Below are 19,990 nucleotides of genomic sequence, written 5' to 3' on the forward strand. Positions count from 1 at the left end.
TCTGCGACCTCCATAGACACTAACTTCCCAACCTAGGGTCTTCCTTCAAGAGAATCTCCTCTTTCTTTGCACAAACAGTGATATTTGCATTTTCCAGAGGAGTGTCTTGGTCCTTTCCAAGCAGCCTCTCCTAGCCAGCAGGCCCTTTAAGAGTCACATGAGCAGTGTGAGGAGCGCCACAACACACTCCTGTGGCCACCTGAAAGGAAAACAGCAACGTTAAAAAACCCACAGTAGAAAACAATACAAGAATACCCTCAAAGCTGTAAATAAAATACAGTTCTCTCAGTTATCGATACAGTGAAAGCCGCTTAACTCATGGCTGCCGAGCAGAGAAGAAAGAGGGGGCATGAACAGTGAGAATAGCTATATTACATGAACTGACTGATGATTGGTTATAATGTTTTTTTCTCTTTCCCTTATTGTTTTTTGGGAAAGGTAGTTTGTTTTAAGGCTGCTGTATGAAATAAAGTGAAGAAAACTAAGCATAACCCTTGCCTTCGGTCATGACAAAGAATTGTATGCAGCAGCTGCGAAGACTTTGGAAACCCACTCCACACCATAAAATGAAATCGCTGTGTACGTAATCATTGAGAAATTAGATCACGCACCAGACACTCCTAAGGCGGTTCTAGAATTTGAGGGTTCTTGGACTGGAATACTTAAGCAGAACCTACAGGGTCATCTTTGTGCCATTAGTTTAAACAAGCACTGGCATTGCCAATAGGTCTCGCAGTAGGAAAGTTGGAGCTATTGGTTTTGTGAGTGGCGTTGCGTGTGTGAGTGGCGTTGCGTGTGTGAGTGGCGTTGCGTGTGTGAGTGGCGTTGCGTGTGTGAGTGGCGTTGCGTGTGTGAGTGGCGCTGCGTGTGTGAGTGGCGCTGCGTGTGTGAGTGGCGCTGCGTGTGTCGCTGCGTGTGTGAGTGGCGTTGCGTGTGTGAGTGGCGTTGCGTGTGTGAGTGGCGTTGCGTGTGTGAGTGGCGTTGCGTGTGTGAGTGGCGTTGCGTGTGTGAGTGGCGTAGTGTGTGTGAGTGGAGTAGTGTGTGTGAGCGGCGTTGCGTGGGTGAGTGGCGTTGCGTGTTTGAGTGGCGTTGCGTGTGTGAGTGGCGTTGCGTGGGTGAGTTGTGTTGCGTGTGTGAGTGGTGTTGCTTGGGTGAGTGGCGTTGCGTGGATGAGTGGCGTTGCGTGGATGAGTGGGGTTGCGTGGATGAGTATGAGTGGGGTTGCGTGGATGAGTGGCGTTGCGTGTGTGAGTGGTGTTGCTTGGGTGAGTGGCGTTGTGTGGTTGAGTGTGGTGTTGCGTGGATGATAGTGGGCTTGCGTGGGTGTGAGTGGCGTTGTGTGTCTGTAAGTGTTGCTGTGTGGGTGAAAGTGGCACAGAGCCTTTGATGTGACATTTCAGGTGCAGAGCATGAGATTGATGCAAGGAGCAGGCATGGGAAACAAAACCTTCCTGATGTGAGAGACGCTAACGGGTGCATATGCATAGGAGGAGAATACAGGTATATGGCATGTGAAGATATCAGGTGGAAAGATTGGGTAGGGAAGATAATAGGTTCAGGGCTTGCAAGGCATGAGTAGAGTAAAGCATGACAAAATGGTGCAAGGCATGAAAAGAAACTAATGCCAGGTGTGGAAATTGAGGAGTAAAAATAACGATACGGCATGAGATGCCCAGCAAGAGAATATAAAATGTGTGCCAAATTCAGGTGGCATGGGTAGGTAATGTAGTTCAAGCAACTGTGATATAAGTGACATCACAGGCTTTGGTGTGCAAGGCTAGCGAAGGGCCGTCACTGATGTAAGGCTTAGGAAGAGAACATAAAACGTCGAAAACAAGGACAGCGAAGAAGATAGCTGTCTGACCATAGCTGATCCGAAAGTAGCCTTGTTTGCTATGATTACAAGTGCAAAGAATGTCCCGAGAAGGTAGGGAGTGCAAGGCATGATACAGGAAATTATGTGTGCCTTAAACCATGGTAATGTAAGCAAACTGATACAAGTTGATCGGCCGGGAAGCGGCCAGGAAACACAAGTACGGCCGGCCACATAATTAGGGGAGGAGAAGCCGCACAGCACACGCTGGGAGAAGCCCTTTGATGTGCTGTGCGGCCGCGATGCGCGCTCTGTGCTGGGGGAGGGGGGAGGGGGGAGGGCCATTAGGAACAGGAACAGATGGCCATGAAAGTGTATGGGCCAAATGCGCGTGCCTGTACGTGCACTCGAAGAAAACGCCACGGAAAAAAGCGGTGGTTTGACTATCCGATGGAGCACATGAATTCTCCCCCATTTCCCATTGCTTCATTGTTTTGTTTCAAATATTTACGCACAAACAAGAACCAAAAAAAAAACGAGGTCATTGAAACCAAAGCGGTCATTCGTCTGCAGGTGATCAGATGACTCAAGGGATCTGTTTTTCATTTGTGGCTCTTTTTGACTGTTATTCAAAGAGACTGGCTCTTTATGTGCAGTTGGCTCGGCGCTTCGTACATCTGCAGTTCAGAACAAGAACAAGTCGGGTTGGGGCGGGAGAGTGAGAGAGTGGGAGGGAAGAGCTGGAAAAGCCCAGGCTCGGCAGTGCAGCATGGCTGTGATTGCGTGGAGAGAGAGGGGAGGTGCTGGTGTGGGAGGGGGAGGCTGTGATTGCGTGGAGAGAGAGGGGAGGTGCTGGTGTGGGAGGGGGGAGGTGCTGGTGTGGGAGGGGGAGGCTGTGATTGCGTGGAAAGAGAGGGGAGGTGCTGGTGTGGGAGGGGGGAGGTGCTGGTGTGGGAGGGGGAGGCTGTGATTGCGTGGAGAGAAAGGGGAGGTGCTGGTGTGGGAGGGGGGAGTTGCTGGTGTGGGAGGAGTGCTGCTAGGGGAGGAGAAGCCTGATGCCGGATGGGGGCGGGAGAGGCTGGGCTTGCATGCGATGCGCGTGCATGTTCACGTGAACTTCATGAAAACCGCGGGGCTGAAAGCCCTTTGGTTTGAAGATGTTTTCGCCACATGAATTCTCGCTACGCTCGATGCGCTTGCGCACATCGATAGGTCGCGAGACCTAAAAACTGAAAGCTCACATATCTTGCACCTATTCTGCAGTGTTAAACTTGTGTAAAAAACGTGTTTAATCTTTCCTAAAGAATCATGCCGGTCCGCCCAACAGGATGTAATGCTATGTTTTTTCACGAGCAATAGTGATCGTATTATTAGCCGAGTAACAAAAAATTATGAAGCAAGGCAGGGCAAGTTAATGGCACCCTGAATATGAACATTTGTGGAGCACCATTGTAAAGGAAATTGAGATTGTGCTACCTACATTTAGAGTTATAACTTGGAGTCTATTAATTGACAGTAAGTTAGCAGCTCTTTTGACAGTAATTGAGAAATGTCACAGTTGAGTTTTAACTACAAGTCTATTTTGATTTATTAATGTTAAGTTCTTATTAACAGCTTTAGGATATAATTTTAAGATCTTAATCTATAACTATTCTAACAAGATCTTAATCATAGACAATCAATATATACCACTATTGCTTGTTTTGCTGTTTGTTAGAGATTTTAGGTTTCCCACGAAAAAAACTGAAGTCATGGTCTTTCAGAATAAAAACAAAATTAAAAAGAAAACTCCTAGCTCTCTTTAAGTGGGCAAAAGCCTAAAACAACACAGGGCATACATACCGGAGCTCAAAATAAGCTCATCTAAAGGGTTTCTATTAGAAATAAAACCAAAAGAAAATGTCTTCCCTAGTGCACAAGTAGCACTGCTGCCAACACTATTTGCTTTATTCACCCCCTAAATCATAACCCATGAAAGCAACGTATTATTCCTTAAATGAACATAGATTGTGTGAAATAAGCACACACAAAAACCAGAACCCATCCAGAAGTGTAAATAAGTGCTACGTTTGCAACAAAAGGGCAGAGACAGGTTTAATCATTGGATGTTCTTAATCCTGAAACAAATTTCTGGATTACAGTTGTCACATTAAAGAGAGTACGAAAAGCAGTAGCAGATCAAAAACACATTCTCATTGCTAACCCCGTCCTCCACCTCCAAAGCACCATTTATCGCATCACATTAAGGTTTAACACATGTGCTCCCCCAGGAACCTACTTAGGGACGAGTAAGTCAAGAAACAGCTTACCATGATACACAGACTGGGCAACACAACAGCTTGAATGTTACCCTGAAGTACGAAATGTTGTAAAATTGCAGAAAAGCATCAATTTCATGTTATATGCATTAAACCTAAGACCCATATGAAGAAGCACCCTGATGGAGTCAGCATTATACTACCTCAGGATGGATTTTTTGGTTTAGTCAATGAAAATTACTAACAATAGCTTGAATTTTGAAATTGGATGAACATGGCAATTGACCTTCATTGGACCTTTTCAAATGATCACTTACCTTTAAGCCATTACTTGGAATCCTGTATCCAAATCTTGCTGGCATGTCATCAAATGTTTGAGTAACATTTTCTATACTGTACTAAAAATAAAAAAATAAAAAATTAGTTTACATAATATAGCCTACATGGCATTACCCATTTTCTGTTTACATTTTTTTTGCTTTAATAAAAGAAAAACATAGCAGTTTGTGAACAACTCTGGAAAATACTTTTACTTTTTATATTTGTAATTCTTTGGCACTTTGTAACACATCCAGAGGAGTTAGCCACATCAATAAAACAAATGCATGATTTAGTATGAGCAAAGTCAAGAGAATATTACCACCAGGCCCTCCACATCTTCTCATGAGTTAACGGATTCTCTTATCCTGTAAACAGTCTCTTCTGCTCTGCTTTTGCACAATCCTCCATACCCTTGATCCACTCACCAAGTGTGGAGGCTTCCTTGTTTCTCCAATTCGCATTAATGTCTCTTTTACACATTAAGCATCCACTTGCATTCAGAGTGCAAGCACATATAGGACCATTCCAGGCCTCCATTATGCCAAAAAATGTTGTTTAAGAACCTAAAGGAATTTGTCAATTCACCATCTTCTCTTTATTTGCTTCTAGGGACAGGAGATCCCAGGGCATTCCCAAACCGTATGATCAAATGTACCTATGGAGTCTCCCCATCGACGACAATTTGGGATTTGCCCATCTTCCATAATCTTTCTCGGTTACAGTAAACCTTTAAAAAAGATTTTAACTGAGTGAGTCTATCTGTAGAAGAAGCATCCAATATACCTACAGTCATCTTCGCTTCCCTCCACTCATCCTCCTTAAACAGTTCGAGGTTCATCAATTTCTCTCACATCGCCTAATGGATAAGGGAACTTAAATATTAGGGATCTATATATCCTGATTATTCCCTTTTAACTGAGCTGCTACATTGTTATTTTGGGTTCAAGTGAATTAAATTCAGGAACACCCTCTAGTTTCTTTGGTGCCATTTTTTGGTGCGATGGAACTGCAAATAGCAGAACAATTTGTGCTTTATGTAGTATGAATTCTACAGATAGTTCAAATTACTTTAATGTGGTTGGATACCCATATGTCTCCCAGCTGTGATATGGCACATTATGTCCAATGCGCCAAACCCCTGTAGTTTAACTACCTGGGCTAGCCCACGTTCCCTGTCACACAGGAGTTTTATTTATGAGCATGTCTTGCCATTTAACATGCATTAAGGTGTTATGCCAGCATAGAAATGGTACCCTAGAAATAGGGTGTTTTACATGTGAAGTGTTACTCCATATTATAGTGACAATGTACCCGATTTCTCATTGAGATCCAGTTCCAACCACAGCGCCAAGTCATTTCTGTGCCCAAGCAACACTCATTTATTGGGACCAATAGAGAAGCCTAGTAGTAAAGACAGATGTCATCTAGACTAAGCCCCTCATCATAAAGCACATGTATACATTTTTGGCAGGATTCTCTGGAGAGAATTCTAGCTCATGGACGTTTAGCAATCAAGGACTGCAGCTAGAAGATTAAATTAGGAGAATAGTATAAGGGTTGATTTTTATATATAAAGAAAGGCACGTAAGGCTAAAATTTTGAACAAGAATCCTCTACCTACAATAGGAATCGGAAAAACGTCACTATTTCAAATCTCTCCTCATAGGATGAAATAACAGGGAGATGTTCAAATCCCAGCATCGCTTTATACCCAAATATGAAAACAAGTTACTTACCTGTAACTTCAGTTATCCAGTATTGGTATCTTTCATAGATTCACATGCCTGAATCATTCCCCGTCGTCGAGGCGGGAGTCCCACGGTAAATAAAAAAGCAGTGCCAAAAGCACTTTGTAGTAGTAGGCCCTAGAAAAGGCCTGAGGCCTATATTATAGTAGCCTATCTACATCATTATGCTAAAAAGACCAAAGTCTTTGCTCCAACCAATCAGCTTACAGCACCCTCTAGAACCTTCCCTGCAGAGCCAGCTCTCCTCAGATTTTCGTAGCACAAGTGGGAACAAGTATCCCGAACTTAGAGAACTGACTCTCCGGGGAGGAGGGTGGGTGCATGTGAATCTATGAAAGATACCAATACTGGATAACTGAAGTTACAGGTAAGTAACTTGTTTTCTTATCCAGTATTGGGGTATCTTTCATAGATTCACATGCCTGAATCAGAATAGCAAGCAGTATACCAAGTATACAGTCGGTTGCGGATGGTGGGAGACGTGTGCTGATAAACTCCCAGATGCATCCATTATTTGTTACCAGAGGCTTGATAATGCAAACCTTCAAAGTTAAAACATGATTTATAAGAACTAAAGAGACATGCATAATAAAGTCCAAACATGGATATGTAAATCTCATACACATCCAATAGATCTACTAAAGTACATATAAATATAACATGTTAAAATCGCATAACCTCATGCATATCATGAATAAAGGCAAGCATAGATAATATTTAAAAAGCCAAAGGGTAACAGAAACTGGTATTAACGAAAAAAGGTAGCGTAGGACCACCTGTCCAAGTGCCGAACCCTCTTGACATGTAGACTAAAGGCAGTAATGTCTCGTGAACGTGTGGACATTTTTCCATGTCACAGATCCACATATCTTCTGGAATTACTCCAGCCTACAAAGCTGTGAATGTTGATACTGTTCTAGTCGGAAAGAGCTTTGACCTTCCTCTGCAAAGGTTTGTTAGTCTTGTCATGGCAGAAAAGATGCTAATCATCTGGCTATTCTTGCCTTTGTTACAGCCGTTCTAAGAGTAGCTTGACCATAAGCCACGAACAGCTGGCTGGATCATCTGATATCCTTAGTTTTCTGTAGTTAGAATCTTAAACAGCGTTAAACCTCCAGCGAGTGTATTACTCTTTCAGCTGGAGGAGACGGATCCGGAAAGAATGTCTTTAATCTTACCGGTTCGTTAGAGTGAAATTTTGTTGGTACCCTAGGAATGGACCTGGGATTTGTCCAAAGGGTTACATAGTTCCGAGGAAAATGTTAAATTGAGGTGTTCCTTTATAGTAAAAGCTTGGATCTCACGAACCCTTTTTTCCAGAGGTAAGAGCCAGTAAAAGGGTAATTTTCCAGGTGAGGAATTTGAGATCTGGTTAATGGTTCAGCTCCAATGTACACTGCATTAACTGCGCTAGCAATGCCGAGTTCCCACTCTGGGAGGGTGCTCGCCTGGAGAGAAGGCTTGGAAAAGCCCTTTCATAAACTGTTTGACAAGTGCCGAAGAGCAGAAAAAAGAAAACTTTAAACATTTCCTAAATCTGGAAGACGCATTTTGTTCGATGAAAAAACTAAGCCCACACTTGGCTAGAAGAGCAGATAATGGAGAACTTGTTTTGCAGTAACTAATTGAGGGAATGGCATTCACCTCACACCAACCGCAGAATCGCTTCCATTTGAGGCGATAAGCCCTGATTGTGCCTTGGGTACGAGATTTGGCCAAAGTTTCACAATAGTTCCTTGAAACGTTGATGCCCTTGAACTCTAACAAATGATAAGCTGTGCGTGCAAGTGTAGTGAGTGTGGGTCCGGACGAACCACTTGGCCTCCGTCCCCTGACAACATCGTAGGCTCAGGCCGTAGCCGAATGGGCTTGCCTGTAAACAATAGCAGAAGTTCCGAGAACCAATTTAGGCCAACGGGGCGCAATCGGAATCAGATGGTAACCTTTCAGCTTCATCTTGCAAAACACCTTCGGAACCAATGGCATTGGGGAAAAAGCGTATGCACAAACTTCTGACCATTGCATGGACAGGGCATTCCTTCTTGATCCCTGTTAAGGGAACCTGCTGGCATCATATCGGCCTTCCTTGTTCTCTTTGAACGCAAATAGATCCTGTGCCGGCTTAACCCAAACTTGGAATACTGGGTTCACCTGTCCCTTTCCCAGCTTCCACTCGTGACAGTCCGACTGAGACATGCTCAGAGCATTGTGGAGAGCCCCGACGTGTTCAGCTCTCGAAATCTTGTGAAATGCGACACCTTCTCACAATTCCTGAACCTTTTGCGAGAGTGTAGCCGATTCAGTTCCTCCTTGTTTATTGATATAATACATGCTGATGATATTGTCGGTTTGGACTAGCACAGAGGAACTCTCAACCCTCAGGAGGAATGCTTGGGGGAACAGAACAGCGTTGTGGAGATCAAGCCTGTTGATCTGCTGTTGTCTTTGTCTTTGAGACCATTTTCCTTGAATTCTGCAAATCCTGCCGATGACCTCCCCATCCTTTTATGGAGGCATCAGTCGTTAAAACTAACCCTGGAATGGTTTGCAGGAACGTGCAACCCTGGGTTATATTCTCTGTCTGCGACCAGCAATATACCTAATTTATCATGCACAGCGTAACCTTGATGGTATCGTCGAACGAACCCATTGTTTGTCTTCCTGAAAAGGTCCCATTTTGAGCCACGCTAAGGGTATGAGATGTATCGTTGAAGAGCACATCTTCAGGAACGAAGCAAACATTTGATGCTGTCGTTGAGGATCCGCCCCAGAGACAAGACGAGATGGGTACATCTACTGTGGCAATCTTGGTTTCGTGTTCTGAAGGACCTCTGAGCAGTCATTCTTCTAGATAGGGGAATACTTGCATTCCTCAAGATCTTAATGCTGCTGCCACTGGTACCAAGTACTTCGTGAAAGGCTCTTGGTGACGATTTCAGCCCAAACGGGAGCACTCCGCACCTATAATGGGCGCCAGCCACGTGAAAGCGAAAATATTTGTGCTGTTTGGGGTGGACAGGTATGTAGAAATTTGCATCCTCTCCATCCAGAGAGGCCATAAAATATTCGTTTAAATAACTTATTTGTTGTGAAAACGATGGGGACCCCTGGGCGGAGTAGTATATCGTTGTTTGATAAATTCCAGGGAGTGGCCATTGGTTACTAGGTATAGAACCCATTGGTCTGACATAGTTCCTTGTCACTTGTAAACAAAAACCTGAAATCTTCGGGCCCACGCGAGAAAAGGGTAAAATGATTGGAGCCCTGTGGGGATCATGGCTTCCTGTTAGCGTCTCAGCCTTGATACTCAAATCTCTTTCGACCACCCTGACGGGAGAAACTAGACAGACTATCTACAGCAAGATGCCTGGCTGCAAGGCTGTACCGAGATGGATACTGCTCCTCCTCTTGATGAAAACCTCTTCATCTCGCTCCTCAGAAAGATCCGCGCCCATATTGAAGGGTGCTTAATGATCGTGCAGTATCAGAGCCAGGTTTTATAACTAAAAGGGCTTCTTTAAAATGTTTACCCAACCAAAAACTCTTCATCATAGGCCATGCCAAGAATCTTTGCTCAGGGCTTAAGGTAGCGGCTTTAAGCCATCCCTGACGTCTAAGCCCTGCCTCCCCTGCTAAATGACGGAGGTTGTTGTTGTCGATGTTCAAGGCGCAATCTAAAGTTTTGATGCGGCATGTTCACCTTCCAACAGAATCTTTCCTGCATCCCGCCTTCGGTCCTCAGTAATGAGGTCATTGAAACTCGTTATGTCCAACCATATTCGACGGTCATAACAACCGATCATGGATAAAGGATTGCCAGCTCTACTAGAGGCTGCTGCCAAAGTAGAGAATTTTTCCCCATAAGGTCCAGACGACACCCTTCTTTGTCATGCGGTGTGGTAATAGGCATTGCAGGATTTTAGATTGCTGTTGAGCGGGCTGTGAAATTACCGAATTTGGTCGAACAGTTGCCTATCAGACCGGATGGGCTGCTAATAGGTACACATCATTTCTGTTCTATGCGCAGAAACACTGGAATAGACTTAGTCTATTATAGGTACTACTCTCGTAAACTTCCTGCATACCGTCTCAAAACCATGAAGGAGATATTCTGTTTGCTCGCCTGTAGCTGGCAGTCAAAATCTAGCTGCTGCCCACTACATTAAAAAATATATATATAATGCTGTTACCGCTGAAGCCATCGCAGCCAATCGCATCATAGACTTTGTCGTGGACATGGTTATGTAGGCCAGGTTAATGCAGACTAGAACGACGTCAAAGATAACCATCATGAGCAACCATCCTAGACGAGGCTGTCATAAACGACAGCCATATACAATGCCATCGAGGATGAGGCAATCATAAGTGAGGGCATCCGTAGATGAGGGTAACACAAATGTGAGACCATTGGTAGAACAGGCCATCGGTAGATGAGGCCATTGGTAGATCAGGCCATCGGCGGATGAGGCCATTGGTAGATCAGGCCATCGGCGGATGAGGCCATTGGTAGACGAGGCCATTGAAAGACAAGGCCATTGATATACAATGCCATTGTTAGAGTAGGCCATTGATAGACGAAGCCATTGGTAGACTAGGCCATTGATAGCCGAAGCCATCGGTAAACGAGGCCATTGGTAAATGAGGCCATTGGTAGACTAGGCCATTGGTAGACTAGGCCAGTGGTAGACTAGGCCATTGGTAGACTAGGCCAGTGGTAGACTAGGCCATTGGTAGACTAGGCCATTGGTAGACTAGGCCATTGGTAGACTAGGCCATTGGTAGACTAGGCCATTGGTAGACTAGGCCATTGGTAGACTAGGCCATTGGTAGACTAGGCCATTGGTAGACTAGGCCATTGTTAGAGTAGGCCATTGCTAGAGAATGATGCTGTCATTGAAGACAGTCATAGCAATACCATCATAGATGAGGTTAACATAAGTGATAACAACCGTAGATGAGGCACTCATAGATGAGGCAATAGAATGATGGCCAGCCATAGGTGATACTATTCATAGATGGTGCCATGTGTAGTATAGGCCATTCACAAATGAGATCATATGTATATGAGGCTACCTTGATAAGGCAGTCATAGACGACCATCGTAGCTAGGCATTGCCATTGTAGATGACACTATCAAAGATCAGGCATAGATGATCACCTTAGATGAGGCCCTCGTCAACGACCGTCCGTCGTAGACGAATTTTGTCATCGTCGACTACCGTCATAGACGAGGCCCGTCGTCGACGACCCTCGTAGACGAGGCCCGTCGTCGATGACCGTCGTAGACGAGGCCCGTCGTCGACGACCATCGTAGACGAGGCTGTCGTCGACGACCGTCGTAGACGAGGTCCGTCGTCGACGACCGTCGTAGACGAGGCCCGTCGACGACGACCGCCGTAGACGAGGCCCGTCGTCGACGACCGTCGTAGACGAGGCCCGTCGTCGACGACCGTCATAGACGAGGCCCGTCGTCGACGACCATCGTAGACGAGGCCGTCGTCGACGACCATCGTAGACGAGGCCGTCGTCGACAACCACCGTTGATGAGGTGGTCATCGACGACCATCGTAGATGAGGCCATCTCGTAGAAGAGGTCATCGTAGACGACCATCGAAGATAAGGCAGTCGTCGACGATCATATTAGATGAGGATTATAAAGGTAAGGCAGTAATAGTAGACATGGAGTTACGTTATATACTCCTAATGTCAGGTCAAGTGGACTTCCCTGATGCAGTGTCAGGGAAGAAAAGGGAGTTGAATCCTCTGCGAGAAGTGCCTATAAAGACTCAAGGCGAATCTTATGGCTTTTATGCGCGCCCTCAGTAGGCTCCTGGCGCGACTTCTCCCTTTGACCTCTCATCATCCTCATCAGAAGTGGCAGGTTGAAGTCTCTGACCCATAATAGCCTCATCTCTCAGAACGTGAGAGCTATTGAGGAAAAGGTTAGACATAAAATATAGTCTATTACCTTGTTTACTGCCATTCTGCCATATTACTGCCTTAACAGGGTCAGAGAAATGAAGTATGATCTTGAACTCCAAAAAGAAGTAAAACTGAAGAAAAAACTGAGCAGAGCTCAGGGAGACTCCCTTCACCCACGACGTGCGGAGAAAATCTGAGGAGAGCTGGCTCTGCAGGGAAGGTTCTAGAGGGTGCTGTAAGCTGATTGGTTGGAGCAAAGACTTTGGTCTTTTTAGCATAATGATGTAGATAGGCTACTATAATATAGGCCTCAGGCCTTTTCTAGGGCCTACTACTACAAAGTGCTTTTGGCACTGCTTTTTTATTTACCATGGGACTCCCGCCTCGACGACGGGGAATGATTCAGGCATGTGAATCTATGAAAGATACCCCAATACTGGATAATTAAGTAATCTCCTGCCACTGATAAATGAGATTGCAGCAGGAGGTAACGCATTGTTGCCATATGTTTGCCCGGGATGGACAGATGCTTGTGTCCACTTGCCTCCTCTACTGTTGTGTATTTGTTTCAGGTGCAAGTTTGCACCCTTATTGCCGTTTGTCATGATAAAAAACAAAATATAGATTATTTAATTTAAAAAAAGATTGCCGCAGGCACTGCAATGGAATTCCTTTTATTTAGGCATGTGTTGATTTGTCCCATTTTACCCTGCACTATACAGCCAAAGTATCTGAAACAGTCACGATGCTGTGCACACAGGCCTCTCAACAAATAACATAGCATCAGTATGTAACAAATAACCTATCTTTAAATCCTCCGAGACAGAGAATGCCCATCACCTGAGCGTCCCTTCTTTTCCACTCTGCCAATGTCTTAATTACTATGACAAATAAGAAAGTGTGGGAAAACCCCGTCAGGTGCCTCTCTTGATAATAAAGGAAGGCAAGAGTATACCATTAATTCAGACTTGTGCCCATATAACGCTGCTACATTTTTAAGAAAGAAGTGTGCAAATGTATCTTTGAGGGCCTGATACATAAACAGACAACAATCCCATACCAAATGCATTTTCAAAATCCACTAGGACCAATGTGCTTAGGTCCTACTCTGTTCTTGGTAATACTACATTTAGAAGACACCTCAAGTAGTGACATCTACTACCATGCATGAGGCCATTTTGGTCCCTTGTTAATATCATATTGTTCATATCACTTTTAGCAATCTGCTGGCAAGAATGCTTGCTTAGATTTTGGCCTCTAGCATAATTAAGGAAATAGCCTCCTATGATGTACATTCACCAGCTTATTGTGTTTAATATAACATAGATGATAGCGCCCTGAAGGTCAAATGATAGAGATGTTTGAAGAGGCCCAGCAGTCAAACTCCCTAACAAGTGTGGTGTCAGCAGTGAGGCATATTTTTTGAAAAAACTGTAATGGAAATCCATTAGGACCAGGAATTCTACTTGGAAGGCATTCCCAAAATGGCTTGCCAGATTTCTTCAGCTGTTAAGGAGAAGTCAAGTTAACTTGGTTGGTTGGCGTGAAGGAGTTTATTTATGAGATCGTTTATTTTGAGTACTCAGTTTCTAGGGGGAGTAGGGTCTGTTTCTGAGATAATTTTTTTTACTAGTTAGCGAACAGTGCTGCAATCGCCATAGAGTGTGCGACTAACTTACCTTCGCTACGGAGTATCGATGGAATAATTCTGGCCTCTCTATCCCTATTCGCCAACCAATATAGTAATTTGGCTGCTGTATTCCCTAGTTCATATATTTTATACTAGGGCATAATTCTTGCAGTTTTTGTCGTGTAGTGCGTCATTTTTTGCCCCAGCGTCACTCAAGTAAGCTCGAGCTGTGTAAGAGTGGGTACATGATCGGAGGTGTTAACTGACTTTGTAATAAACTATGTTCTTCCAGAATCATTATATCGAGTTTCCCGTCTTTGTCCCCTAATATGAGATACGGCCTGGCCCTTTATGACTGTATTTTAAGACCTCCCAGAGAGTGTCTGGTAAAGAGACCAAGTCAACGTTAAGTTCAAAATATGCCTCTGTTTCTGCTTAGAGAAAATGTATGTTTGGTCTTTAACCACACGTGAGGAATTATATGATAAACCTCATGGTACTACTATACATGTGCCCAATGTCCCGTGTAGTAATGTAGCCGGGTCAAACACGATATCTAACTGCAACAATCAACAGTATGAGGGCTGATTTGTAGGTATACTGCGCGTCCCCTACATACTGCTTTTACCACATATCTCAGTGAACAATTGAGACAGGACAGCGGAAAGGTTTGCGACAGACAAACTGCTCACATCCAGGACTGGAACCATATGGAGTCACCCCCGTTACAGTCATTCCCAGTGGGGACTCCAGCATCGAACTGGAAACAGTGCTATTAGTCAGACCTGCGGGGACATACACACAGTATATGGACTGCATGAACCCCTTAAGCCTCCCTGAGATCATTATCTTGCTCAAATCATCCATGCGTACTATTGACACTATGAGTGGGAAGGTTTTATGGAGGAGTATGGCTACACATTACGCTCTCAATCTACAGGTTTCTGTCACACATATGAATCTACCCTCCCTAACAATGTATAACTACATAAGGATTAATAGAACTGAATCTTTCCCTTGGGATGAGAACCAATCAATATAACTGCCTCAAGTTTCTTAACTGGGTCCATAGAATTGTGACACAATTTGTTATCAAGAAGTTAGGAGTACACCATCTGAACTCCAAATACTGTGACATTAGGAATCTCGATGCACACACCTCACCCTGCAGAAAAAAAAGCAGAGGTGGGAGGAAAAAGGAAGAAAAGCACACCTGAATATCACCACTATGCGCAACTGTGGAATGATCCAGGAAAGATGTTGTAGGTCCCCTCAGTTTCTTCCTTGAGGTGAGTCTTGACACAGCAATTTGTGTGAGTCCTGGAAAATCTTAATACTTTTAACTTGTATACATCATCGTTGTGTTGCTCTCCAAGGGCCAGATGTAAGATTATGACAATTTGCGACTCGCAAATTGCGCTCGATTGCGAGTCGCAATTTGCGAGTCACAAGTTGCCATGTACAAGTGTGTCGGAGACACGGTTTGCGATTCCCAAAGGGGTCGCAAATTGCATGCCTTATCAAGATTCATGAGGCACTCGCAATTTGCGACCTCATTGGGAATAGCTGGTCCTCCCAGGGATGGTGACCTGCTAGGCTCAGCAGGCCTCCATGTCTGGAACTGCTTTTAAATAAAGCATTTTTCTTTTGAAATGTAGCCCGTTTTCCTTAACGAAAACGGGATGCATTTAATAAAAAAAAAATAAAAAATAAAAATGAAACACTTTAGTTTCATTTTTTAAGGGCAGGTAGTGGTCTCTGGGATCACTGCCTGCCTCTAAAAAATATATTCCCCTGTATTTGCAAAAAGGGGAAGGGGTCCCCCTGGGGACGCCTTCCCATTTGTGAGTGTTTTGCAACCGAAATTGCGGTCACAAAACATTCATACATGGAATAGAGTCTCGCTATTAGGAAGTGACACCCTTGAAACGCCCCTTTCTAATAGAGAGTCTCAATTCCTATTTAGCAAGTCGCAAAAAAATTGCAACTTGCATGTGCAAACGGGTAGCTAACTGTTTGCGCATCAATTTAGGGCCGTACATCTGGCCCCAACTCTGTTGCCTCACCAGTTGTGTGGTCTCTATCATTTGTCATCTCAGTGTCTCCCTGAGGGCCATATCGGGTATCCTTGAGCATAAGATCGTACCTCCATTCAAAGCCAGGTCTTTTCAGGATAATCAGAGAAATTCATCATATTTGGGAAAATTACGTTAATTTTAGCTGGGTATACCGGTATGCATTTCAAGTCCATCACTTCCAGCTTTTTGTTTTACTAGCTCAAATGTCTTGTTTCTGGGCTGTCTGGTGTAGTTCAGGAACACCATGATCTTTTGTGGTACAAATGTTACTTCACCCTTCTCTTATATTGTCCTTATGAAACAGGATACAATCTCTGTAATTTAGAAATTGGGCTATCCGGAAGGGGCCCCTTAAGGCGCCATCAGGGTAATTAAGTGGTGCAATCACTATCAAGAAACTAAGAAATCATGTTTCTAGGCAGGATGCCCTTATAGCCACGTTTCAAGGAAAGTTTCATGGTGTAACACTTCAGTCTCTTCCACTAGACCTATAAACCTCAAGTTACAAGATGGCTCTTGCATTTTCTGCCCTTGCAATCAATTTTCCAGCAGTAGTAAGCGGTTGGACTTCATTTTTGAATGCTCTCACTGTGTCCTCAAGTTCAAATTTGGGGACCTTTGCCTCAGTCACCTGATCAATTGCATTTTGCAGGTCTTGCATAGAAAAGCCACATCAGTACCCACTTCACCCATCTTTATCGCAAAAACCTGTCTGGAAGAATAGTTTGGTGGTGGTCCTCGCCTCTGTCACCTCAGCAAGTGCTGGCCACCGGACCCTTCCGGGCTCATTTTTCAGTGGCGAGAGCCTTGGTAAATGTATAGATTTGTCCCTATTTATGTATTTTTTTGCCTTTAGCCCTGAGCAGCTGGGTGGTGTACCACCCCACACAGGCCGGCAGACTTTGAAATACTTTTTAGGTGGCTCGGATTGTGGGTCAGGAGGATTGCTGCAATACTTTGTAATAGCACTTCAGCTAGCAATACTGACTGTATAATTGTCATTTTCTTTGTAACTCACTAACCATGTGTTTGTCGAACAGCATGCACAACCAGGCAGTCTAGCTTTCGTGAAACTTTCTACTACCCGCTGTTTGGGCCACTGGTTGTTCTCCCTCTTGTTCTGGAATTTCCAGTGATTGCTGGGGTTCTTATAACAGTCCTAGGCTACAAGCAGCACCTCCTGGTTACGGTTGGCCATCATCAGCCCGAAACTGACAGTACCCTTACAACTCAAATCTCCGACCCTGCCAGCTTTACATTTCGCTGGTGGCACAAACTGATCTGTTACTGGGGCTTGCAGTCAGTCAAGTGTTGCTATTGTACCGACTATTACTTGGCTGATCAAGGTTGCACAGTGACTTCCTCTCTGTTTCCAATCTGTGATCAAGTGTGTACTCATTTGCAGGGGCACGTGACATGATAAAAATGCCCACACGTCCCAATGAGCCAGTGTTGCCTCCTAGCTACTCCTGTCTGGTGCCATGGCTTCACCAATAATGAGCGGGAGCTTATGCATGCACATTCTCAATTTCACTGCACTGATGTATTCTGGCTCCTGGTCACTTGTGCAGCCCACCATCACTCACCACCAGCTTTTCTGAGTAGAGGCAGCTCCTGGTTGCCACCCAGTAGAGCTCCAGTTCCCACTTGCAGAGTCTCTGGCTGCCATTACCTACTGCAGCTACACTACTCTACTAATAGTCACACTGTTCTCGCAACCAGGGGCAACATGTTTTCACCCCAGGGAAAGAATATATTTACTTTTACTTTACACTGAACAATGCTTATATAACCGTGAATATATGTTGGATTAAGCAATGATACAGCAATTGTGCTTCCTGCGAACACATCTCCTTTGTTTTTTTTTAAACATGAAAGAAACAACCTTTTCTCCTGCCTCAAACCCCACCTTTCACCCTCTGCCCTCCCCTCCCCTCCCATGTTCTCTCTGCTCTCCCAGCCCTGCACTCACAGGCACTGTGAGCCCTGCCAGAGCAGCTTTGAATTCCTCTATGATGTAGCAATAGTGGGTAACACCTTTTGTTAACGACTATCGCTATGTGTCACAGAAGTGACTAACGCTAGTTGAGCTATGTGAGACTCATGCACAACATCTACATTAGCCATACTGTGGTGTGAGTCTGTTGTAAACCTTTTTCATGGCCACACAACAGCAACCACAAAAAACAATTAAAATTCACAAAAGTCATGTAGCTGCTAAGTGCTATGGGCTTTTGGAAGTTCTGGAGGATTGTTTGTTCTAATACCCCTTCCCTGCACTTTCCCACAGCAGTGAACCTTCACTGGGCAAAGTTGTGCTGGCATTAAGCGGTGCCCTTCACCACGCCTCAGGGACTGGTATATAATACGGAGTTTGTGGTAACAACAATTTCTATTTAGTGAAGTGTCTTTGCTTATTTGATGAATGGAGTGACATTTAAGGTATTTTTGTCTCTCTCTCCACCCTCATTTTTAAGTCTAGCCTAGACAGTGCATGTGTGGTCTCATTGGGGAGTTTTGTTTTTTAACAGTGGACTTAGAAGCCACCCATTACCAATGGTTGACTTCGCCGTCAGTCATTTCATTGCTTATTAGTAGTCGGCTGCGTAGGATTCATTTCTTTTTACTTGTTTGTTCCTTCTCTGCGGCATGAGTGCATAACTTGTGTCCTCACACTGCTCATTTTTTTAGGTGCTACTTTTTTGTCTTTAAAAACTCTACTAGAGTGACTGAGCGGTCTGCAAACTTACCCTCCACTTCTGTGTTCATCCTTCCACCAACCCACCACTGTCCATCAGCTTGCCCCAGTCCTTCAGTGCCACATTCTGGTGTCATCATGTTTTCTTGCGCTACTTCCTCCCACCCTCCTTTATAAGTGTTGCAACTGACTCACCCTCCACCCCTCCGTGAGGCATCCTGCCCACCTTTGTTGCCTCCTGCCACCTCCCTGTAAACTTCTCTCCATGTGCTGCCTCCTATCCCTGTCCCTCTGTGCTGTCTCCTGCCCCCAACCTCTTATCTCCTGCCATTTATTTATAATAACATTTATTGAGCGCACCGCTACCCCCAACGGGGGGGTCCCGGCGCTGTGGACCGCGGCAGCATAGAACCTCGGAGTTAGTAGCTGGAGAATAGCCATGTCTTCAATTTGCCTCTGAACAGGGGTTCTGATTCGAGCAAGCGAAGACTGAGTGGAAGGGAGTTCCATAGTTTTGACGTGACCACTGCAAAAGCTCTACCTCCTTTTCTGGCACGACGAAAGCAGGGGGGGGAGCAGAAGACGGAGGTGGTTGGATCTGAGATCACGAGAAGAATGGACTAACTTCAGCCTACGTCTGAGGTACCCCGGACTTTGCCACTCAGTGCCCTGAAGGTGAGAACCAGGGCCTTGAACTGGATGCGAGAGGATATCGGGAGCCAGTGCAAGTTTTTTAGATGAGGGGAAATAGAATGGCGGTAGGGGACCTTGCAGATCAGCCTGGCCGCAGCATTCTGAACAATCTGCAACCGTTTAAGGAGAAATGCTGGGGCACCCGCATATAGGCTATTAGAGTAGTCTAAGTGGGAGGTAATGAGGGCGTGCACTACTGTCTTCAGTGCATCAACGGGCAGGTAGGGGGAAATCTTTTTTTATCATATTTAACTTGCCAAAGCAGGCGGAAGTTACTTTATGAATCGGGGGGGTGCTTCAGCTCAGACGGTCACCACATGGATGGTGACAGAGGCGTTATTTGATTGAACAACAACACCTCAGTCTTATCGGTGTTTAGCTTTAAGGTGTTTTGAGTCATCCACGATACAATATTGGATGAACAAGCTTTAAAATTCTGGAGTCCATTGTCAAGGTGGTCTCTAAAAGAAAAATTAGCTGTGTATCATCAGCATATGAGACCACTCTGACACCATGAGCCTCTATTACCTCAGCCAAAGGTGATAAGTCAACATTAAAGAATAGGGGCTGGCTGAGAGCCAATCCCTGAGAAACTCCGCAATCAAGGGGCTTTCTATCTTTAGAAAAGTAGGGTCGAGACCATACCGGTTGCGTTCTATCGGATAGAAAGGATTTTATCCAGGCTAGAGGTATATCGCGCATCCCTACATTGTGGAGCCTGTCCAGCAGTATGGAGTGGGAGACTGTGTAGAAAGCCGCGGACAGATCGAGGAGCACCAACATGGCTACCTCACCTCTGTCCACGCTTTCCCTAATTGTCTCTGTAACC

General features: G+C 44.8%; 1 protein-coding gene across 2 annotated transcripts in view; it reads right to left on the minus strand.

Annotated features, from left to right (window-relative positions):
* RNF13 (ring finger protein 13) overlaps window positions 1-19,990 on the minus strand; it is a 424,496-nt gene that overhangs the window by 335,765 nt on the left and 68,741 nt on the right. For both annotated transcript variants that reach the window (XM_086944085.1, XM_086944084.1), the window contains exon 3: window positions 4,389-4,469. In XM_086944085.1, coding sequence (XP_086800211.1) covers window positions 4,389-4,469 — 81 coding nt within the window. The remainder of the gene's footprint in view (window positions 1-4,388; window positions 4,470-19,990) is intronic.

This window comes from Lissotriton vulgaris, chromosome 11, assembly GCF_964263255.1.
Source record: "Lissotriton vulgaris chromosome 11, aLisVul1.2, whole genome shotgun sequence".
NCBI lineage: Eukaryota > Metazoa > Chordata > Amphibia > Caudata > Salamandridae > Lissotriton > Lissotriton vulgaris.